General features: G+C 36.2%; 1 protein-coding gene across 4 annotated transcripts in view; it reads right to left on the bottom strand.

Moving 5' to 3' along the window:
• Positions 1 to 16,135, bottom strand: part of ARHGEF7 (Rho guanine nucleotide exchange factor 7) — a 77,235-nt gene that overhangs the window by 41,656 nt on the left and 19,444 nt on the right. For all 4 annotated transcript variants that reach the window (XM_072412087.1, XM_072412064.1, XM_072412079.1 and 1 more), the window contains exons 3-6: positions 14,120 to 14,204; positions 11,564 to 11,694; positions 9,839 to 10,040; positions 7,254 to 7,342 (exon numbers count right to left, since the gene is read on the bottom strand). In XM_072412087.1, the coding sequence (XP_072268188.1) occupies positions 7,254 to 7,342; positions 9,839 to 10,040; positions 11,564 to 11,694; positions 14,120 to 14,204 (507 nt within the window). The remainder of the gene's footprint in view (positions 1 to 7,253; positions 7,343 to 9,838; positions 10,041 to 11,563; positions 11,695 to 14,119; positions 14,205 to 16,135) is intronic.

The raw sequence follows: 16,135 nt of genomic DNA, 5'->3' as shown, positions 1-16,135 counted from the left end.
TTTGTTTGTGGGCTAGTACATACAGGCATCATTACATACAGTGCAAGGCTCCTAAACTTGCACTAAAGGGAATGAAGAGGTCAGACTGGGGCTGGCCAGGCAGTAAAACTTACAAAAAGTCTACAGGGTACAGATTAAGTGCAGCAGAGAAGAACGGACTACTGAGCGGGTGAGGTCTAAGTTAAAACGGACCTATCTCCAAAATTTTTACTTTGAATAAAAAAGGTAGACAATTCTTTTATATAAAGCAAAAGTGCGAGATCTGGTAATTTAGTGACAGAATGCAGAAGATGGCGGTGCCCGATGCTTCCTGCACTGGGAGGAAGGAAGAATCCCAGGTGGAGCAGGATTGAATTGGGGCCAGGTGTGGAGGGATCGGGGGGCTCTGCAGAAGTAAAATTAAGAGGGATTTTTTATTTTATTGAAAATTCCGCTTGAGGTTTTACTCCTCTTGTATCAAGCTGTGGACCAATTTAGCAATTAACCCTTGCACAGTGGGGAGGGGAAGTACAAAATAATTTTGCCTAAATTCAGTTTAAAATGCTACCCAGACTATTTTACTGCCAGCTTTGGATAATGAGGGTACATTCTATGTATTGATGTACATAATTATGCATTTTTTACATATTAATATTAAAGGTTGTCTGAAGTTTATACTTGAACATCACTGGGAGTAAGCAAAAAGCCATATCATGTTTGTGCCAAACCTTTACAGGATTATGACAAATGAAAGAACAGGAATATTTTTTCTTACAAATACTATATAGAGGTTATGTTACCCAATTAGTTTAGATCCAAACTGTGCTTAACGTATCCTAATTCACCACAACACCCAACAGACTGCAGTCGGACTTTTCACAGTATACTGAATTGATATAAACTTAAAATGCAAATAGCACCTACAGATGGTGGACACCACTAACATTTTGATGGTAGGCACAATTCCATCCCACATGACTTACAGGACATCTGATATGTTTATAAATCTAGTTATAAAGCTTGTCAGACTCGGCATACATCATTTCCATCATTTCCAAAATTAAATGCTCCCATTTCTGACTGTGCTGGGTATAGTGACTGGACAGCATTGACAGAAAGCCTTGATGTTTTATTCAACAAGTACACTAAAGGCTGTTCATTTTCACTGAATGCTCCCATTCATTTCAAACTTCACAGAAGGAAATAAGAGCATTTTGTTGCATTTTGCAAGTTCATTCCCAGCTGAAGACCTAATTATTGACCTCCACAGTAAACTGGCCCTATTCTACTATATTAGTGTGCATCAGAAATGTCACAAAGTAATTAGTTGGCTAAAGCAAAGATGACACAGGCCACTTGGAGACAGCCTTAAGAAGCAAAATACACAAAACATACCATAAACGTACCATAAAGGAAACAATTATTTTTCTAAACATGAAAATAGAGAGAAAATATTATATATATCCATGTAAGTAAATACACATACTGTTGTATTCCCAGATTAATGCTAAGTTTCAGATCATTAATTTAAGTGTAAAGTTATTCAGTACTTTCTTCGGCAACAAGGGTAGAAGGTTATAAAAATGCATAAAATAAAGAATTCATGAAAAAGAAGTCATAGGGTACAATCATTTCCTATGCAGACATCAAAGTCAGCATGCTTTCTAGGTAAAATGCTTGCATTTAAGATTTTTTTTTATTGATATGAAAGGGGAAAAAAATGTCTAAACAGTTAACAGTTTTAATTTACTTAACAGTTTTAGGTTTTAATTAATAGACAAACATAGCCTGACTGGTGGAGCAACAAACAGAGAATTCAAACATGGTTATGGTCCAATTGTTCCAAACAGGTTCACAAACACATAGGAAGATAAAAATACTTATATATACAATCTCTGAAGATGAAGTGCAGGCTAAAGCATATATTTAATCTGAGAATTGTAAATCAAGTGAATTGTAAATCAGTTCAGCTGCTTTAATTATCCAGGTAAGTCTGCCAGAAAGCATGGCCAGGTCTGTGACCTTACTGGATGAACACAAGGTAACTATGATCTCTGGCTCTAAATGAACCTGCAAACTAATAGTGTTTCTCCTCTCATTGTCTCTATTGCAATGCTGAGGATTGCAGAAAACCAATATAATACATGCAGGTTTGTGGCTATACTAAATTAATTGAATAATACCTTTGTATACTAAATGGTTTTTGTTTGGTGTGCCTGGAGTTTAGCTTTTCCTGACCTAAGTAATTCAGAACTGTTTAATACAAAATTAAAAAAAGGAAGAATAAGAAATACATATATTCCCCAACAGTATGTTAAAAGAGCATAATCACATAAATACATAGTGTTACAAGCTATATATTACTAAAGAAAAAAAATACCATTTAAATATTCTTACACTCCCAGAGCCATTTCCCTCAAAATTAGTTTAGAATAAAGTACAAGCCAACCCTCAGACCACACACACACACACACACACACACACACACTTCAATACAGAAAAAAGACATCACCTATGACTTATGTAATAAAACATTTCTGTGATTTTATCACAGAAGCAAAAAAGGGCATGTCACCTCTCTTGCAGTCCCCTTCTGCCATGTCCTTCTGCGTGGATTACAAGCACTGTAGCTGCTCAAAGAAGCGCCCATGACACTGCAAGCACTTAGTCTCCCCATTCCCTTACAGCACTGGAGGAATTGACAAGTACTAAAACAGAGGCTTGCTGTTGAAGTGCCGGATAAACAATCTATGCCAAGCAAGCAATGAATAGTGAAGACATCTCAGCTTAGAGACATCCCAGTATACAAGAAGGAAGATTCTCTCAAAGAGTTCACAGTTCTCTCAAGAATAAAGAGTAAACACAAAACCCCTGACACAGGCAGATTTTTTTCATTATTTGAAAAAACAACTATGTATGAAGTTCAGAAACTATAGTAACCAGTGAGTGGATTTACTGGAGGCAGGTAGGTTAAACATGACTTATGGTTGCTATGGGTTATGGCACTTTGGAAATGGAACATTAAAGAAACCTTTATTCTCAGGCCAGCAAGCTACAATAGGAAGACACAGCTAGCAAGTAATACCTAAGAAATATATATTTGGAAGAGGGGATAGCAAAACCCAAGGGATACTTTTCACTCAGTTTTTCAGTTGCACCATAATTCCAGAATTATTAGACCTCTACATCAAGACATTTACTATAACGTACTGTTTTATTGTATCACTCACTAGCACCAACACATAGGTTTCTACCAATTAGCCTGGATGGAATTACAAAATACAGACTGCATACTGCCTGCCTTAAAAATGTAATGAATAATTAATATTTTTCTATTTGAATAGACCATTTATGCAGCAAGTGCCCCCATTATCCATTATTCTAGCAGTTATGGAATCATTGTGGTTTTAAAATATTGTGACTGAAACTTCTACAAGTAAAACATTACTGCACTCACAGACACATATGTAGGTCAATGTGTAGTTATAAGACATTGTTTATTTGTTTTTTTCATAATATAGTGTATACATATATCCTGAAGAAGCAGTACATTGACTGTGAAAAGAGTTGAGTGATCCATTGATCCTAATTTATTTGCCCTTTCAGTAAAAAGATGAAGCCATATACAGGTAGTCCCCCAGTTACATACGAGATAGGGACTGTAGGTGTGTTCTTGAATTTGTATGTAGGTCAGAACAGGTACTTTATTTTAATGTGCAATTAGGACAGATGTTTGTCTCAACATAATATTAGGCAGTGTGGTTACAGTTACTGTAAAAAAAAAAAAAAAAACCTCACTGAGTTAATCACGAAGCAAAAAAAAATAAAAAAAACTTTATGGAGCCTAGACATTCATTAACTTCTGGAGCAAGCTGTGCTTTGATATGCAAAACAGCTGCAGAGTTTGTCTTGGTCATTAAAGAGTTACAAGATGTTACAGATTGGCTCCACTCTTAAGATCACCCCCAACTTCAGCTGCGTTTAGCAAAAGATTTCTTCCGCAAGTCATACAAACTACCCCCTTCAAGCCTCCATCCTGCACACGAGTGAGCAGGGAAGCCTCGTTTGTATCTAGGCGGTGTCTGTATGTCGAATGTCCTTAACTCGGGGACTACCTGTGGATGTGATTAGAAGCAGAGAATATGCTAGGACCACATATGGAAGTCTGGTAGTTACATGTTCACCTATATGTACTCAGTGATAATCCATGGTATTCTGTATGGTATTGTTTTATTGTATGAGTAAAGAATTTGTAATAAAGTTAAAATATTCATTAAAATTATGTATTGTATTGTATTTACACAGTGAATAATTCATTATTTAACTAAAAAAAGGCAAAAGAAAGAATCATTATGTATTCATACAATAATTTATACATATTTAAATATCAATCAATTTGTACATTCCCAAGCCCATTATTTTGTCATGGTCTTGGGGTATCCATACTATACTTAAAACAACTACAGTTGTTTTTTAACTATTACAGTCTTAGTTACCCAACACTTTTCGTCTAACTTGGCTTCCTCAGGGGTATATAGTTGGGACTGTATGGTTTGGGTAAAGTAGATTACCAAAGTATGGGAAGAAGTTTAAAAACGGTTATTGGATAACATTCGGCTGGTATTGAACAATTGTGTAGACATTTTTCTTGAAAAAAGGATAAAGGAATCCAGGATATTTCTCAGATAGTTGCTTCAGCAAGCTAGTCAGAGCAGGAGACCTTGTGGGCTGTGACGGAGGAGCCGTCTGTTCTTTCTATTGCCTTTTTCCGTTTATTATAATATGTATTATTTACTATACACTAAGAAATGTTTAAAAAAAACATGTCAGAAACCTATAAAGTGGCATATTAAGGCAGTTTAAATGTGTTGCATGTGTTTACATAAGCATATGAAGTTCAGCCTTAACATCATTTAGGTAAACTCTAAAATTGAGCACCTCTTGTAAATAAAAATGTTCCCGACTGCAAACGAAAAAATATTCAGAAAATGTTTACAGTGCTATTTCCTAAAGTGGTGAATATGGACCAAGTTTCTGTTGGGGTAAGCCAGGTAAGGCATTTCTCTGTTTTTCTGTACCGGTTTATATTTTTACTGACAAAAGTGTCACATCCACCTCCAAAACTGTAACACAAGTATTTTCTTTCTATATATGTACGTAGCTTTAAGGTTTAACTAGGCAATAAAGATAGGTTCACCCTGGACATATTGTAGTATGAAGGCATCAGATTTACACCATTACCTAAGGTAGCCAGGATTGGCATTATTCCAGTAAAATATTTACAGGAATACAGCATTGCTGTTTATTGCATTTTACATTCTTTTGTTTTAACTAAAGCAACCTTTGCTTCTTGTACTCAAGTGTGTTACAATTGCATTTTGGCAACTTCTCTCTGCACATCATTGTACCGTATCCATAAAAAAACGTGATTCAGAAGCAAAGTCTTCTATTAAACTGTCACATTTTATAACAATCATGGTTAAACTTTAGGCCAGTATGACCCTTTACCCATCATTACCAATTCTTTACATCATTATTAGAGCACATGTTCATGTTAATAACCACATTTTTTATCTCAATTTATACCTACAAATTCTATCTGGTTACTGACTACTAACTACAATTATTGGTGTAAACATAATAACTAACCTTACCAAGAAAAAGTTATCAGGTTGCATTTTGTGTAACACAACAATGTGACAGATTGTGTTCTTTCAGTGCATTCAGTGTTAAGGAATTAGTAATTACCTAAGGTTAAAAAAATAGTAAAATAATGACCTTTGTTAATAATACAATTTTCTTACTTCATTAATATTTTCTTCCACTGGGTAAAAATGTGTATCCTTTATAACTAAGGAAGTAATAATGGAAGCAGCGGAGAGACCACAAACATTTTTAAATGAAAAAAAAACAGAGCATGTAAACATGTATAACTTTACACCACAAGAGGGCGTTATTGTCCTACCAGCTGATATGATTCATTGGCCTTGTTCTGTGGCCTTCACTGTCTCAAATAAACACACAGGTCTGCCATTCATTGTTCAATAGTACCAAGCCCACATTTGTGTGTGTTTGAGAAGCTGGCCAGACACGGCATATGAATTGTTGTCAGTTCTACACATCTAAAGAAAGCTCCCCATACAATTGTATTAACAAATCTCTGTGTTTTTTGTGGTACTAGAAATACAAGGCATACAAAATAACCCCATATGGCAATAAGGACATAAAATATTTAATTACACGGAGCTATTTGTGACATTCTTAGTGCCTAAACTCCATCCACTGTATTTCTACAGCCTTGCTTTACCATTAAAGCATAATGTAGGCTTGTGTCAACAGGCTTTGTTATTATTATTATTATTATTATTACACAGTATTTATATAGCGCCATCATATTACGCAGCGCTGTACATAGTCCATAGTTGTGTCACTAACTGTCCCTCAAAGGAGCTCACAATCTATTGTCCCTATCATAGTCATATGTCATTAAGTCTAAGGGAGTTAGTCAATTGTAAGGGAGAAGCCAATTAACCTCACTGCATGTTTTTGGGATGTGGGAGGAAACCCACGCAGACACGGGGAGAACCTGCAAACTCCATGCAGATAATGTCCTGGCTGGGGATCGAACCTCGGACCTAGCGCTGCAAAGGCCGGAGTGCTAACCCCTGAGCCACCATGCTGCTTACTTTGTTTACTTTGCATCCCCATACAAGCCTAAGAGACGGCTAAATCTACTTAAAGCAGGTTAATTGCAGGTCAGAAGCAAGTTCACTGCAGGTCCAATGCACCAGTCAATTAATTCAAAATAATCTCCAATATTTCTCCATGGATTTGTAAACCATTTATACATTATTTTGTACAACATTATATCTGAACTCTGAGCTATACAATCAACACAGCTGCAATATATTTGTCCTACACCGATCATACACAGATTCATTGGTATTGGTAAAAAACTGTAAAAAAAAAAAGCGTCTGAGATAAAGTCATCTGTTGGGGACAGGTTGTTATGACTGAAATCTGAAGGTAAGCCCCAAAAGTGAATCACTAGCATCACTAACAGGCTCCTACAAGCCATCAACATTCAACCCTGTCCATTGCGTGTGTAATGAGAACAAGAAGTGAGATTAAATGATGACAGGGAAAAAGGTAAAGTAGGTTTACATTTTTACTAAAGAAGAAAGCATACACATAGTTATCATTTTTAGAAGGACTTTCTGAGTTCAGGTACACTTTAGGATAATAGTACAAATTACACATGTACTCATGCTTACCACATTGTAGTAGCTTTTGTTGATTGCAGATGTCTCAAATCCTTTTGGTGGGCTTTTCAGTGTTGTAGACTTGGGTGATACTGGTTTCTCTGTGAAACAAAGCAGTGGCATGATCAGACTGCTTATTTCAAGAAAAAAAATTGTTTGATTTTTTTTTTTACTAGTTTTAGTGAAGAATGTATTTTAAAATTACTAAATCAACTTTTTAAAACTCTAGAACATTTCAAAGAGTAAATACCAAGCTTTATGTAAAGTGCATTTGTAAAAGGGTGCAGGACCTCCGCTTTCTGTCACCTTTTTGGTCACCATGGGAGGCTTTTGGCTGCTCCTTCTGCACATGCCCAGATCTCCAGCATGTGCAGAAGGACCCCTTTCACTAATGGAATTGCATGCATGCCCAGTGAGATTGGCAATCTTTTTTCCCCAATCTATATCACCCGATCTCGTACCTGCACAGTGCGAGATCGGGTAACGCAGGAAGAAGAACCCGGAAGAAAGGAGATGTCAGTGCCCTGGCACTTTCTCTGCGCCAGGTCGAAGACGGATACGGGGACCCAAAGAAAGAAACCTCCCGACGGATCTGTGGGATTAAAGGTAAGTTTTTTTTTTTTTGTTGGTTTAGTTCCCCTTTATCTGCTAAAAACCACTGTTCTCCGAAGCCAGAAACTCAGCACACCTTGGCTTCCCTTGCAGCTGCCAGGACTGAGCGATGATTGTCATCCTGGCCAATCAACATGGCTGAAGATCGAAACAAGAAAATGAGAAGACAAAGAAGATGGCGGAGCCCGCTACGAAACAGGAAGAGGTGAGTATATTTTTAAAAATTGCGATCAGGCAGGTAGGGTTATTTTACTACAGGCCATAACCTATTCCTTCTGCCATAAAGGACCTGCCTGACAGCAATGTTTTTATCGCCATTAAACAAGAGACTAATGCAGTTTCAGAACAAGCTAGTTGTGATCAAGTATTAACTCAGGTTTTTTTTCTAATTGCATTTTGAGTGCAAAAAATATATTAGGACACAATATGTCATAATACAATGGTTAGGAGCTCATCAGAAATGTATGCTGCGTTTCACACACAAAACAAGGCAGTGGGAAAACACTCTTCTATTATTAATCATTTTAAAGTCACATTCATTTTTTTCTGCTGTAGAATTTTCTGGGCTGCCAGTATATTACTACAAAAACCAGGAAGACAAATTTTAAACAAGCCAATGGCCATCTTGAAAAGTGATGATGGCGACACTGACTGCATGAAGTTTGTGCACTTGTTCCATAAATGCAAGTTTACATATACAAACTCTTATGTAGCATTTTATGCAGAAGTCTACTCATCTCATTGTCATTTGCTGGGTGATGTAGCCAGCATATTATGCCAGATGGAATCATTGCTTACACACTATCTGCTGTCTCATGTATTACAAGGTCAAGCCAGATGGTGGTCTTTCAAACAAAACAAAAAGCACATCAACCCTCAGAAGCGTATAATGAAGGAAAACAAAAAATAGGTCACTACACACTGCAAAACAGTACTAATATATGCAGTAAATTATTATGGAGCTGTACGGCTGCCATGTTAGACCTGCAATGAAAAACCCAGGAATTGGGGAATGTATTTACAGTAAAGGGTTTGTGTAAATATTTAGCTCAGTTTTTATGCCTATGGGAAGGAGTGTTGTTGCCCAACAAAGGTACTGCTGGCATTATCCTCCAGAAAACAAGAACCAGAGGGAGCTCTTTAAACTTTTCTTCTATTGACACGCATCAGTCATTGTCCTGTTACATGGGCAAGCTTTAGTCATATTTGACATATCTGTGTTTGTGCCAAAATGCTGTGTTGGTTTTCACCAAAATTAGTGCTGTGAATTATGGTCAAACATTTCCACTTTAGTTTTGTGTGCCTAAAGTATTAAGTTCCAAAAGTCCTGTGGTGTGTTCAGATGCAACTTTGCAAACCTTAGACATACTGGCATATTCTTTATTTTAAAGACAAGAGGCTTTTTCATGTCAATTCTTCCAAACAAAGCCATTAGTCCTTATTTTGCTAATTGTATTGTCATACAATAATGAACCTGCTTTCTCACATTTTTCTCCAACTTTTCTTTCCACTTTAAATAAATAATATAACAGTGTAATATGCTATGTCTTGTTCACCTAAGCTTGTAGATGATTTTTTACGCCTGGATGTGCAAAAACTTAAAAAAAAATAAAAAACTGTATTTGTTTCCAACCATGCAATTATGAGAAAAAAGTAAAATACATATTCTTGCAGTGTGCTACCACACAAAACCGTGTCATATGCTAAGGTCCCTAATGTGCTTCAGTGTACAGGGCTGCTATTTTTTCTGAATAGCATTCAAACATACCTTGCATTAGGGCAGCTCATTCATTTTAATAGGCTGCTTTAGCACAATGTTCGAATACCTCATGGTAATGCATAATGCGCTATTTCAGCCAAACATGTGAACCTGGATTAAGAGTTAAAATATCTTTCATTATTCTGCCAATATCTTGTCATACTTTATTATATGGATGATCACCTATGAGGATACATCGGCAATGGTAAATACAGGATCCACCTACCATTGGACTTGATTTCTCGGACATAGTTGCTTGGGAACCATCCTGTTTTACCACTATGTGTTCCCTCCCACCAGCCGCCCTCTTCCAGCCGTGTAACATGGATAATGTCTCCTTTACAGAATGACAGCTCATCTTCATTGGTCTGTTGAAAATTAAACTTTGCTCTCACCACCATGTGATGGTTGCTGTTATCGGTCATGTCCTGAAATCACATAAAAATAGATGGAGAAAAGTTTAATAAGTTATGAAGTGACAATTACTTGTGAACCATAAATCTAAAAACAGTATAGTGGAATAACAGCATCACAGTAGCAAACCAAAGCACATATCAGGTACTTTTTAACCTTATTGGTTTGACCAGACTTTTAATGTGTATCCCAAAATACCAATTAGGTTTGCATCTGTCTAGCTTAACACTACACTTTATGGGCTATGACATGTCACACATGGCTGTTGTGCAACCGTTACTTTCTGAAAGTCAGAACCACCATTTTTTTTAACTCCATCATGCAGCTCTTAAAGAACATGTTTGAAAATTTATTTCAGAAAATATGCTGGTGCTTCTCTTTTAAACCTACAAATTAAACTAAAAAACTACACTATGTGGTCCAAAATTAAAATTGAATGTCTCTACAGCTACATAATTTGATTGTCTCACTTTGAAATCAGTGCTATTTACATAGCAAAGTTGATTTATCTCCCTGACTATCTTTAGTGTTGTTATATAGATGTATACTTTAGCAGTATATATAAAAAGTAACAACAAAATGCAACAATATATCAGAACAAAAACCAGTCAAATGTCAGACAATTAAAAAAAAAAAAAAAAAAAAAAAAAAAAGCAGAAAAATCTACTATAAGCGACCGTTACTGGCATGTTTTCTAGCTTTCTCACACAATCCAAAAAACATAGCGCTGAGCCTGGTACATATGAGCAGAATCACTGCCAAATGCGAGTTTCACCGACTGTTTTGATTGATATCTGATTAGTAATTGAATGGTCACAAGTTGCAAAACAGTGTGTACTTGTGCATGTGTATGGAACCCATGTTGTCGTATTTCGTGTATGTCTTGTTTTCCACACAACACTTTCTATGTGTGCTTTTAAAGTCAGTTGTCAATAATTGATTTGTTGCAGATTTCTTTTCAGGTCTAATAGTTTTACCACATTGGCCATCAGATCAGAAGTGAAAATTAGCCTGTGTTTACCAGGACTTATGTTTATAGATTTTTGACCAAATTACCCGTAGTGTGGTTGATTATATGAAAAATACAAAAAAAAAAAAACACACACACAAAGCCAAACACAATCAAATAAAGCTCATTAGTTATCAAATTAAAAATAATTATATAACAATAAAATAATTATTTGATACAGATACAATTTTAACCTGCACAATTAATATGATGTATGATATTCTTAAATTGTACACATTGGCAGCATAATATAAACCACTAATTTCTAGAAGTTATACTATACTTTGTCTTTATCAGGAACACCTATCTATACATACAATATCAAGAAACCAAGTGAGTAGAACACATGGAAAATGAAGACTCTATGGTCATACAACACTACACGACCATCTGAGGCTGCATGTAAAATACACATTTTGTGTGGCTACTAATTTGTAATGCATTAAAAATGAAAGTGCATGAGAAGGTACCAGCAATACCCATGCAAGTATCTCAACATGCACAAGACACACAAATGTATACACTTACCAGACTTCGATATTGACCCTGTAGTAATTTTGATGAACGACTTAGAATAGACTGGGACCCAAGGGAATCGAAGGACTTTATCCGATGTGAAGAGGGTCGGGCACACACAGAATCACTTCCCAAGCCAATATCTAGAAACCACAATTTATTAAAGATTACATTACCAACACCATCAACAGTACTAAAACACAAGCGAGATATGCTAAAAAAAAAGCATAATAAATCAAATAATCATGTATTTCAAAGTCGAATGAAACTTGTTAAAATTTCTAATTGACAAATGGTCACGTAGCCGGCTAGATTTTAAAGTAGAAGTAATGTTCCGCTTTGAAAATTTGTGCTCAGGCAGGTTGTTTTTGCAGAACGGAACAGGCAAAAAAAAAAAAAAAAAAAAAAAAACAGCCTTTACAAAAAAGACACCTTTACAAAGAAACTTATATTGATAAATTGTCCTGCGATTCCTCATTGCTAGGTAAGCAGCTCTCCCACTGACCTACCAGAATAATTTTATTATCTTAATTAGTATTTATAAAGCGCCAACATATTATGCAGCTCTTTACAAAGTCGTATATTCACTTACAATAAATAACTGTACAGCTATTACGGTTAGGACTCCAGAGGTTCAGAACTTTTCTATGTGAGTGATTCAAAAGCAATACAGCCAGAAGATGATCAAATGAATAAGGAGGTAAAAATAGTAGTCAGCACACTTTTTCTTGGTTCTTTTAACCGAGAAAGTAAACTCCTTTTTTTTTTTCTCATGGATAGTAAAGAGATTCATCACTTTGGTCTTTACTGATATATGTGTCCAAAAATTTTTTTTTCATATATGTGTCCATCTCCTCTGATTTCCTGTCCCTAAAACACAAAGGGACATTTTTGGGGGGAAGAAAAAGTAAGTTTTTACTGTTTGAGACCCCAAAACATCAAAAGGCCAGTGGGAGGCTATGTTTATAAGAAAATAAACACTGGTAATAAGCACAGTAAAACAACCTCAAATAATATTACAGAATATTTATAATATTCTACTAATAAATATTCTTTAGGCAAAGCACTCCCATATCCTCAGGCAAACAACTAAAAATCTATTTAATACTACAGAGGGGTTTTAACTATTTCCTCTCTAAAATATATATATATATATATATATATATATATATATATATATATATAAAATAAAAATAGTCATAGGCGATAGTTACACGTTGACAAAGGTATTGTCATAGTGCAGGTAGAAATGAATGGAAAACAAAGGGTTAAGGAAATGGAAGTACGTAAGCGGATTAATATGACCAGTGTTTTCTTATGTTGGTGATGAACAGGATGTCTGTTTTCCACCACTGCCCCGACTTACTCATTGTTTATTATTAAAGATTAGAAATTGCTACTGGAAAAGGAAGCAGCTAGAAGACAAAGGAAAAGGCACAGAAAATGGATGGGAAAGAAAAGCAATCAGCCCAACTCCAAACACTCTATCTTAATAAAAGAAAAAATGTTCATAATGAAAGCAGGCACTCTGCCACTTTTCCTGGGAATGTATTAATATATTATACTTGCAAATGCAGCAAGATGCAAACCGTTTAAATCATTTAGTTTCATAAATATCAGAAATTTACTACAAGTAATGATATAAACAGCCTAATTCTTACACTGTCCAATTCACTGAAAGCAACCAGCTAAATACATAGTTGTAAGACTGTCTGAACTACTTTTTCTGTACTGCATAGAAAGGATAGTGTACTGCATTTGTTTTGAGTGGAACTTTGTGTGCCGCATCCACTTTTTGAGCTCAGGACCACTTTCAACTTAAATCCTTAGGAATTGTTTAAAAGGAAGGTGAAGTAGGAAGATACACAGCTAAAAAACAACATAGGTCTGTAACCTGCCTAGCATTTCGGCAGGAGTGTATCAATCTAAGTGTGACCAAATGGTCTAAATGTCAACCAAGTATATAAAAGTACAAAAGGAAAACAATTTAATTTTATTTTTTTGCCGGGTGAGAAGTATGTGAATCCCAATATGTGGCTTTTGTTTACACTAACAGGAAGAATAGGAAAAGAACTAGACATTTCCAATGAAGCCTGACATCCTTTCTTCTCACTTAGATGTTTTGGGTTCATTATATGCTGAATGTAGAGTTATTATACTGATGAAATGTATAAGAGCTGCATTCTGGCTGAGTGGCTAGCACTTTTTTTTCCAGCACGGGGGTCTTAAGTTCAAATCTCGGTCACAACGCTATCTATATACATTCTCCCATTCTCCTGCAACATTCCAAAAAGCATGCAGTTGGGATATTGGGTTTTCCTTAGACTGTGTTAATGACATAGGACTATGGTAGGGACATTAGATTGTGAGCTCCTTTGAGGGACAGCTAGTGACATGACTATAGACTTTGTATAGTGCTGTGTAATAGGCTGGTGCTGTATGAATGCAGGTTAATAATAAGAGGGCCTGAACTCTACATTTTAAATATCATCAACATATAGGAGGCAGCAAACCCCGGTATATAAAAAGGAACAATAATAGATTTACCCTTTGACACACTGTACATACCTGCTGTGACTTTATTTAGCAGAACAAGGGAATTCAGCACCTTGTTAAAGTTTTGTCCTTGATACAGGTCATTGGCTTCAAAAGTCTAAAAAACAAAACACGTATAAAATGGTCACCTTTGCAGCACTACAGGTTGTGAGTCTTTAACATTTACATCATTACAGTGAACATCACACAAGCTTGTCACTGTATTTTATTATCAGCTGACATCATTACACCTCAAAATATTGTGTTTGATTAGGGATGGTACCAGCCAACAGCCATAAAACATTATAGGTTATATTACCAACCTACAGATCTAAACAGAGATTTAAAAAAAAAAAAAAAGTAAATACAAATTCCACTTAACCTTCATGGTTAATTTTTGCATAAGAGATGCGGTTCCTCAAATCTCATCCAGCAGCAAAATGAATAACAGGATACTCCAGCTTTTGTGTGTGTTTCCTGTCTCTTGGGCATGCAGGCAGGGACACCTTGCTAGGAACAATGCAATTGGTGGAAAGAGTCTATCACAATCTGTAAGAACAGCCCCCTAAAACAGAATGGAAACTGATCTACACATGTTGATAGTGGCATGTGTCTTTCAGTGCACACATGGCCTTCCCCTCAAACAGAGAAGAAAGTGCAGAGTGTAGCAAAAATGATTCAGTCTATACTGCAATACTATAGATCAGGAATAGCAGAGCACCAAGAAAAAGGAAGGATAACTAAAATTAATTTATGAAAATAAACAATGACCGGAACAGACAGTATAGTAAAGACAAAGACATTAAAGGGGGTGAACTGGAGGTCAGTGTCGGACTAGGAATCAAAAGTATATCGTGACAGCCAGCTTCATATCTAAAACAATCCCAAATTACTAGCCATTTCTAGAAGAAACAGAACAAGTGCAACATAAAACTGCCTGTAAAACAACTAGAGCATGAAAACATCTTGTTGCCCTTTCACATTTTGTAAGCATGTAACTGGTTTCAGGTACTAGCTATGTACAAGTAAAGCAAATGTACCATGGCTTATCTGTATCATATTGTAAAACTATTGAAGGGGAAAAAAAAGGTTTTATATCTTATAACCATTACATTTATCTCACTCAGTGTTTAATTCCTATTGTAATGCAACACTTCTAGAAAATGGATGGAAAAGGCCACCAATACAATGTATTCAGAACAGATTCTGCGGACCACAGACAGGTGTCACATGAGAATAGGATCCTTAGATACATAGACCTAGATTGTGGAGTAAATTCCAGGTGTTGTCAGTAGGCAGAGAGCACAGAAATGTTTCTGATTACAAGATTTCAGAAGTACAATTTATGGCTCCTTTTATTTCTATTTCTATTCATTTTGCTGATTTTGACCTACAGGTCTTGAAAATCCAAAATTATAATATTGTGAAAAAGTTCAATATGGTGGACTCATGGTGTCTCATACCACTCAGCTAACTACCCCAAAATACCTACAAAGGTGTCCTGAGCCAATAAACAGTATCTAAGTCTGGATCAGTATGCCACACAATATTAGGGAAGACTGCTGACTTGACAGTTGTCCAGAAGACAGTCATTGACACCCTCCACAAGAAAGGGAAGCCACGAACGATCATTGTTAGGAAGCTGGCTATTCACAGAGTGCTGTGTCCAAGCATATTAATGGAAAGCTGAGTGGAAAGTAAAAATGTAGAAGAAAAAGGTGCACAAGCAACAGGGATACCCGCAGCCTTTAGAGGATTGTGACTGTGGACTATAGCTGGAGTCAGCACTTCAGGAGCCACCACACACAGAAGTATCCAGGACATCCAGCTACAACTGCGGCATTCCTTGTAACAAGCCACTCCTGAACCAGTGACTTCAGAAGTGTCTTAGTGTCTAAGGAGAAAACAGACTGGACTGTTGCTCAGTGTTTTAAAATCCTCTTTTAAAGTGGACGTAAACGAAAAGTTTTAGTTTACATAAAACAGCGTTCTGGGTTACCCACGTCAGGAATCCCAGGAGGCTCCTGGCTGTTCCAAGATCGGGCATGT

Source organism: Pyxicephalus adspersus, chromosome 1, assembly GCF_032062135.1.
Source record: "Pyxicephalus adspersus chromosome 1, UCB_Pads_2.0, whole genome shotgun sequence".
Taxonomy (NCBI): Eukaryota; Metazoa; Chordata; class Amphibia; order Anura; family Pyxicephalidae; genus Pyxicephalus; species Pyxicephalus adspersus.
The sequence above is the reverse complement of the archived record's forward strand: the minus strand, read 5'-3'. Positions and strand labels throughout refer to the sequence as shown.